Here is an 8,762-nt window from a genome sequence, read left to right as displayed (position 1 = left end):
TTTGGCAAGATGATGCCAAACAACATGCCGTGGGTGTTATAACAGCGTGGCTTTATTATAACAGTGTGTTGGGTACAAGACTGACCTGCCTGCAGTCCACACCTGTCTCCTATTGAAAATGTGCAGCGCACTGTGAAGCGTAAAATGGATCCCGGGTCTGTGGAACAGCTGAATCTGTATATTAAGCAAATGAATGAACGAATGAATGTTGGCAGTGCTCCACCAACTTCTAATCTTTTGGGAAGGTTTGACCTACAACACTTGAGTTTTCTCATAAAATGTAATAGGCTATGGTCCAATGAAATAATAAAAGAGGTCGATAAAAATGCACAAGTAACATTTATTCAAATACATTTGACTTTCTGTACATTACTTTTTCCTGTTACAAAAATAAATGGTTACACAAGTCTCCCAAGGAAAATAGACTTTGGATAGTTGTTCCTCAGACTGACCCACTGCACAAAAAAATAGTCTGCAAAGTGGTAAAGGATTCTTCCTGTGAGCGACAGTGACTCCACACGACAAATGCTCTCAATAAAAACAATCAAGACTTTTTTGATTCCCAGAATTCCAAGCAGGAGTCCTGCTATGCAAAGTGGAACACAGGTCCCTGGGCCGTTACACAGCACCTAAAATAACAAAATATATAAAAGGAAAGCAAAACAACATCAGCACAGTGCCAAGGCATGAATAGAGTGGAGCACAGCATACTTGTGATTCAGTACCCGTGGATTTGCAGATTTTTTTTATTCATAGTTTAAAATTATTTCCTGTTTTTTTTCTCAATTACTTTGGTACATTTCTGGAATGTGCAAAAAGTACATACATGGCTATAACAATTTGTACAAATAACAAAATATCATAGATACCCTGCAAAAAGCCTGTCTTGATCAAAATGCTGCCATGGGAATGACAAATCATTGTGTACCCCCCCAAAAAAACAAACAAAAAGAACCAGTAAAATTGATTAGTCATGTCAATATAACAGCAAACAACTTTAGCGAGTTTCTGATGTCAACTGTGGCTCAAAGTTTGATGACTATCACTCCAAATTGTAAGTCAAACCTTAGTGTATGATGGAGACTGAATGCAAGAGCCTGGACAAGATTCACATTGCCGCTTTTTCAGTACCAGACATTGAGTATATTAAGAGCTATTACTCTAACAATGTAAAGACACTGACAAGGCTGTGTGAGGAAGGCAGTTCTTATTTCAAGTTTTTAATTTGGTTCAATTAAGCACGAACTACTGCTTTTGATCTATTTGTCTATCTATGAATGTGTCTGATACTGTATTGTAATCAATTTTGTATGTCCATTGTACATAAATGTTAGATTGTATGTAAATTGTTTTTCATATTGTGTCTTCAAATTGAGACTGAAGGCTAAGCAATATGGCATAAAATCAATATCATTGTCCAACACAACGGTTTCTACGAGACGTTCAAATCCAACTTATTCTTCTCTATGCTTGTTTTCATTCCAATTTTGCAGTTTTATGTCGGTCAGCTTTTTAAAATTGTTTTATAATTTGATAAAGGTAATGTTATTTTATAGATCCAACATTATTTTGAGCTCTATCTTTGTGTGTATCTCAAAACGCAGGGTTGGGTTCAAACTAGAACAAACTAACACAAATACAAAGCTGATATTGGGAATATTTAACAAATTAAATCATATACTTTTGACATTGTTACAGTAAGCGCCTCTCCCAGGCTGATGTAATTGACTCATTTTTGGTTTTGGGGTGTGTGCGCTCGCTTACAGCGTCACTGTTCACCTTGCTATTAGTTTTCTCTCTATAGACACTCAATTGAAATGCTGACTTGCTGTTCATGCCTGGTTGCCGCTTGAACGCGATTATAGCCACACTTCTGTGAACCGTACTGGACACTGAAGCACTTTTCTGGTGTTTAAGTGACACAATTTTAGCTTAATGATTAGCATTCGCTTCGACTTTTCTCTCCTGCTGTTTCATAGTTTGATTGAGAGTTAGGACCGAGGGAGATGAGAGAGACAGTCCATGGATCGACCACCAGGTGGCAGTGTTTGACCACGTGAAGATCAATAATAATGTCTCGAATGGGCCACGAGTAAAATTTTCACCTTCTTCAGCAATGGAGTTGCGGAACACGGTCCACAGGGACTCAATGTGGCCCGCCTACCCTGATACGTGAGTGGAGCTCTGTCAGAGGTGAGATTTGAAACTGACAAACGAATTGGTCGGACGGTCACAGCAAACTCATTACATTTGTGTTATGTCTGTCTGGTCAAATCAAGCCAAAACGTAACTAGGTGGTGATCAGCTAATAGCTCTGCGCCTCTCTTCACCGAGCTGTCCAAAATGTGGAGTCGCGGAGCCGATGAAATGACCACAAAGTCTATCAGCGAACTGCAGCCAAGTGTGTCCTGGTGCCAAGTGCACACATAAATGTGGCTTCAATCTGTGATGAGCACGTAAATCCAAGCAAAACACTACTCAACCTGTCAAGAAAGTGAATTTATTAAAACCCAAAATAAATAATAGAGTAATATTGGGAACTCTAAATTATCTGTAGGTGTGACTGTGAGTGAAACAAAAAAAATTGACAGATTTAGATTTTACTCACCACATCTGGTCTGAGTCTGAAGATCAGGGGTATCGAGTAAAATTGGGCATTGAGTGTGCTGAAAACCGAAGAAGCCCATGACTGATGTACCTCTCGGCTGCGTGCGATCCGATGAATGGTAAACTAGAAAACAGGCCATTTATTTAATTTTCAAGGTCATGTGGTCTCAAAATCTTATTTTCATCTGTTCCTGACATAATTAAAACCGAGGCTAAATCCAACCTCTCAATTTAGAGTGATCAATTAACCTACTGTACATGTTTTTGGATATCGAAGCCATAAATTATTAACAGTTAAAGTTCTAGAGTGAAAACCAGTTTGGGCTAATTATGAAGTGAAATGAGTTATCTTTCTTCTGTCTTCATAACTGTGCGTTAACCAGGCAAAATTATATATTTTTTACTTTTATCCAAATTGTTTTTTTTGGACAGAATTTTCTGTTGAATCAGAATACCAAAATATTTGAGAGCTACAGCCCTACATAAGCGATGTTGACATCTTTTAATTGATGTTTTAAAACCCACTTCTTCTCCTTGGCGTTGCCTAGTCATTCATAACGAGTTGTGAGTTCGGCGTTTTAGTTATTCATTTGTGACTTATTTTCTGAAAAGTTCATTTTTTAAATGAAGTGTATAGCACTTTGGTCAACCCTACAATGTGCTCTACAAATAAATTTGGGTTGAAAGCTTGTCTTTTGCAATATTTTGGTTGGTTCCACAATGTAAAGACAGGTCAAGTAAAATAGGTTGAATACCTGTGGATCAGAGTCCAAAAGATGATTGGATTTTTCAAATGTGCGGATTCTCTCTTCACTCATCCTGTCTGTATCCGCAATCACATAGAATCGCGGTGAGTAAGCACTGGAGAGGCTCTTCATCAATCGCAGGATTTCTGTCGTGTGACCACCTGAAAACACATTGCCCAGGTTTACTAACATAGAGTAACAAATACAACAAATAACGACAACAGCAACATAGATTTATAAACCTCCTTCCAAGCCAGCGAGTGGCTCATAAAGGTGTAAATCTGATTAATATTAGTCTTCCAACACATGGCTTGTCAATTTTGTTTTAATGCCAAATTATTGCTCTTAAGAGCGTTTGTTATAACACAAATTGGCAGTTATCACGTATTAGTTCTCGATCGTCAAATTGTTTCTCAAATATGAAAACTGCATTAATACATTTGTGGGATCGGTTCCAACTGAGTGACGGTGTGGATGTGGGTGTGAATGGCTGTTCTTCTCTATGTGTGCCCTGCAAGTGACTGGCGACCAGGGTGTCGTCTGCCTTCTGCCTGAAGTCAGCTGGGATCGACTACAGCGACTCGATTAAGGGTAAGCAGTGTTGAAAACGTATACATCCATGCAGAATGCATACATTTGCTCGGTGTTTTGTCGGGACAAAACACAGATACAAGATATGTGTTTATCCTTGTATGGTGAATTGAGAAAAACAACCCCGAATTTGGCGAATGTTAATAGACGGACAGCTTGCTCAATTATAAGGTGGAACATTTCCAAGCATAAAACAGACCACCAGGCGACTGGTGACATCGAACCTCAAGAGAACAGTTTCACGACGTATCACTTTTTACCTGATCCTGCAACGACAAGGAGCGTAATCCGGCCATTGTTACTAGGTTTACAATGTTTCCCATTCCGGACAACTTTATATAAACGTATCATAAATACCATAATTGCGAGTAAAACAAAAACGCCTCCCAATAGTACAATCATGACAGGCATCAACTCGCCAAAACACTACTTCCGTCATTGGTAAATAAGTAAATCAGCGTTGAATGCCTATACTGCCACCTACTGTCGCGGTGCGTGTAGCAACTCATGTGGGGGCTCAAGCATGACAGAAAATATGGATGGATGGATGTTATGGCAGACCAACAGAGTCAAAATTAATAACAAAATCACCTTGAAAAAAATACTATATTGATAATAAGAGACAAATCTGGTTCCGAAATTGTTATATATTCTTAATGTTCTTTTGTCATGATTTGGTTTAGGGACCAACAGGTGGCACTGTAGGGCTCCCCCGGCAGCTGCACACCTGTTGGTCATTTGGTAATTAGTTGTATAAAAGGACTCCTGCCCGAACACTCGGTGTCGGGTCATTGTTGCGTCTTGCTACTGTCATGTGTGTTGCTGTATGCTCTTGGTTTCTGTCATGTTTAGTTCATTGTTATGTTTTAGCTTTAGTCATGGTTTTTGTTTGATACTTTGGACTTTGTGTGTTTGGGATTTAGTTTTCTTTGTTTTAAATACAATCCTTCAAATACACCCTGCTCCTCCCTCCTGCCTGCTTTTTGGGGTCCACCACCACCTCGCTACGTGACATCTTTAACATCGAATTTTTTTACACGTTATTATATTTGAATACTGTATTTCATATTGATTATTTTACCAATATTTAAAATACTTGTGAAAAATAACCAAGATTCAAGAGTTTATAAAATCAACTGAAAAATTACAGTCTTTTGTTTTTTTCATTCTTAATGTCCTTGACCACAATGGCCTTTTTATTTTCATAGATCCATTTTGAACACCGCTTATTATGTATAGGCTGTGGGGGTTGCTGGAATCTATCCCATATTATTTCGGGCAAAAGCTGGTCTACACCCTGAACTGGTTGGTCACTTGTCAGTCACAGAACACACGTAGACAAAATACCATTCACACCCACATCCACACTGTCAATGAGTGGGAACTGATCTATTGGTATGCCGGCACACAAATTGGGGGGGGGGGGGGGTTCTACAACAGCATCAGGGATTACCTTTTTATTTCCTGGTACTGATTTTCAGCACCATAACTTGGTCTTTCAATTAAATTGCATAAGGTCGAGCCAGTTAAGTGATTGGGGGATCCTTTTACACAGACATGAGCATCAGCACTTCCGGTAGACAAAATTATCCAAAGATTCTACAGTGTAATATTGTTTGGAACCATAACCATTTTTTATTGCTTTAAATGCAGGCTTCAGGAGGTCAACCTGAATTAAATACATGTTGAAATAAGTGCATACGTCCTTTGGTTTAGGTGTGACACTCAATTTTAGTTTTATTGCTTTAAATACATTTTCACGCCGAGTTGAGCACGTTTTCTGAGTTTGAATGTATCTTCACAGGAATGAGTTGTGTGATCAAATTAATGGTCATTTAGGCCATTAATTTTTCGTCGTATGTTTGACGATAGCTTCAACTATAGTCATTAAATTTCATAATGAGGGAAGGCACAACACAATCCAAGGATAGCAAAGTTGTAACTGAATTTACATAATTTCATGACACAAGACCATAATTTCTCCCACATCAGGAGCCGTGATGGCTCTTCTCATGTTTCAAGAGAAATGTGCATCTTATGAACGTAATCTATAAAACATTGTAACATAATCGGAACATTCTGGCAATTAGCAGTATAACAGAAGCAGTTATAAAACAAATAAGATAATTGAAACCCACAGACTGGTTTTTAGTCATCATACATTCGCTTATTAGATTGATTGATTGATTGATTGATTGATTATGCTTGCAAAGAAGAACGCTTATGCTTGCAATCATTAATTGACTATGCCTGCAATGAAGAACGCTTCTGCTTTTGATAAAGATACATTCTTTATTATGTTCTCACATTTTATCCATTATATACTCACTTTTATGATCAAGAATGCTTGGTGCACTGTGTGGAAGTTTAGGGACGCAACCACCTTTCCGAGGACGTGGTTGGGAAGAGATAAGTGTTAAGACCAAACAGTGAGCAAGGTTGGACAGTGAATGGAGCCATCAACACCAGCTGCAACGTGATGTTTTTGTAACAATTGCACACATGTACGTAATTTACACTCACATGCACACGCATAGTCAAACAAGTTCAGTGTGTGTTCAACAGCCCCCACCCTTTAGGTTGGACACACCTATGTAGTAGCTTTCCCAATAAATGAGGAGGTGAAGGGGGAGATCGTTAGGGTGACGTGCAGAGAACTGATACCGAACGCTTCTCCTCATTCCCTCCTGGTACCAGAATTGAGTCTCCTGTCTCCTCCTTGTGTTTTATTCCTGAGTGTCAAATTGGACCAACCTGACACACACATTTTCCAAAATATGTTATTATGTAGGCCTGTATTTAAAACACAGGTCCATGAAAATTTCAGTATTCTACCTTTATAGACATTGACTTATAGGCACTAAATAAATATTCTGGACATAATGCGACAACAGTGAATATGAAAGGGAATATGAAATTTTTTCCCAATTACAATTTATCTATAGATGTCGCTCTTGCCCTATGAACCTCTTGAAAATGTCGACATAGTGGTTGCATATAAACCACTTTGTCTCGTAATATAGTATTCCATTTAATTTTCATCCCGTAATTAATGTGCAGGTCACAGCGTTTCCACAACATCGTTTTGGGTTGTTTTTGGCGAGCTTGTGTAACGCAATCGCCACGAGCATTTCTTGAGGTACAAAAGTTTGGTCGGGAACGAGGGAACATAAGAGAGACAGGGGGCGGGGCACCAAAGCTACAACGACGAGGGGTCGGCACAGGAGATTGATCCGTTTTCGCATACATAAACCTCCGTTATTTTTGCATTAGATATATTTATTAACATACTTTACACACCTTCATTATAAACATTATATACTGTTGCTATTACAATTCCTATTATTATGATTGTAGGCTCAAGAGTGGGTAATGTACTGTACTCTGGTCTCCGTTTGTCATGCATAGTTTGTAGTGACGCAAGAAGAGGGCGACGAAGTGAGGGGTTGCTGTTGTCGCGTGTTGTAAAAGAAACAGACAATAAACGGGCGGCGCTCCCAAATTCTGATTATCATTGGAGGGATTTATAAAGCCTCTAAACTCGGACATTACATGATTTTTAAGAGCTTGTAATTGTTGGTGCCCCCTCCAAGCTGTTGTGCGTGATCAGCTTGTGCCGAGAGCTGTGCCTGTTCCTTACGATTGGCTGGCAACCAGCTCAGGGTGTTCCCCGCCTGCTGCCCCAAGACCGCTGCGATCGGCATATTATGTTTATTATTATTATAAGTTGATGGGTTTGTTATTTTTCAGTGGATGGATCTTCTTTACGAGTGACAGATGGAGAGATGCAGTTTAATGCAGTTTATTCAAAAGGAGAAAGAAAAAAAAACGTCGGCACCTCCGAACGGATGAACGACAACATACCCCCTTTCAGTCACGAAAACACTTCCTGCTTCTCTTTAGCCAATCAGACGCAAGCAACATAAGAATGTTTCAACAATTATTAAACAGAATATAATTTAGATAACTATAACATAAAATAATATAAAATGAAAATAATTAATAATTTAACATAAGCTTACATTCTTCCCCCTCCCACTAATGTCCTCATTTCTAATTCGATCACTGAACTGTAAAATTCAGGTTATAACAAATGAACAACATTATACGGGGGGAAAAAAGGCATCAGGAACATGTCAGAACGAAGTCTTTGAAATTAACATGGCGGTGGCCTGGGCGTGTAAAGGAACTGGGACTTGAGGCCAATGCTGCAGGCAGAGCTGTAGACCTTCTGTCCACAGCAGCAGATCTGAAGGCAGATTGAAGCGTTTGGGTCACTTGTATTGTCTTGTCAGCTGGAGTGTGTGGAGACTGACGACTGGACATTAGAGAGGAACAGGACATCAGCGGGCATCCGTGCCTCTCAACCATGTGTCAGGAAAAAGCGTGTGAATCCCGTGGAGAAGCGAGAGCTGGTGATGAATCAACGTTGAGGCGTCCAGGTGGAGTAACATTTGCAGCAGCCACAGAAGTAGTAGCAGGATGAGCCATCTCAGTGGGTTGACAAATGGAAGCCCCAATATCGGACATGGTGACCTCAAAGAGGTTGAATAATGACGGTAACAATGTCCAAAAAGAAGTTAGGGGAAAAAAACAAGAATAAAACTGCAGGAAACCTCAAAATCTCATCCAAAATACTGACTGGCAGCAGCCATTCAGTAGAGCGCAAAAATCCACGTGGCTAGCAAGACGACAATTAGCAAGAAAAAAATCGTTGTATAAAAAGAGTCAAAAAGCCACACAAAACATACCAACACCGTTGCTGTCACGTAGCAAGGTGGTGGTGGACCCCAAAAAACAGGCAGGAGGGAGGAGCAG

At 39.5% G+C, this 8,762-nt stretch overlaps 1 protein-coding gene across 1 annotated transcript; it reads right to left on the bottom strand.

The window, feature by feature from the left end:
* Positions 1-320: 320 nt before the first annotated feature.
* On the bottom strand, positions 321-4,383 carry alg14 (ALG14 UDP-N-acetylglucosaminyltransferase subunit). Its single transcript, XM_086102653.1, has 4 exons — positions 4,205-4,383; positions 3,363-3,514; positions 2,609-2,731; positions 321-629 (listed from the first exon to the last, which is right to left on the bottom strand). The coding sequence occupies exons 1-4, from the start codon at positions 4,353-4,355 to the stop codon at positions 399-401; spliced, it is 657 nt and encodes a 218-aa protein (XP_085958779.1). The 5' UTR covers positions 4,356-4,383; the 3' UTR covers positions 321-398.
* Between the last annotated feature and the right edge of the window lie 4,379 nt (positions 4,384-8,762).

This window comes from Hippocampus guttulatus, chromosome 21 (assembly GCF_054856545.1).
Source record: "Hippocampus guttulatus isolate MCC_2025c chromosome 21, RoL_Hgut_1.0, whole genome shotgun sequence".
Classification (NCBI taxonomy): Eukaryota; Metazoa; Chordata; class Actinopteri; order Syngnathiformes; family Syngnathidae; genus Hippocampus; species Hippocampus guttulatus.
This window is presented reverse-complemented; position numbering and strand designations above follow the sequence as displayed.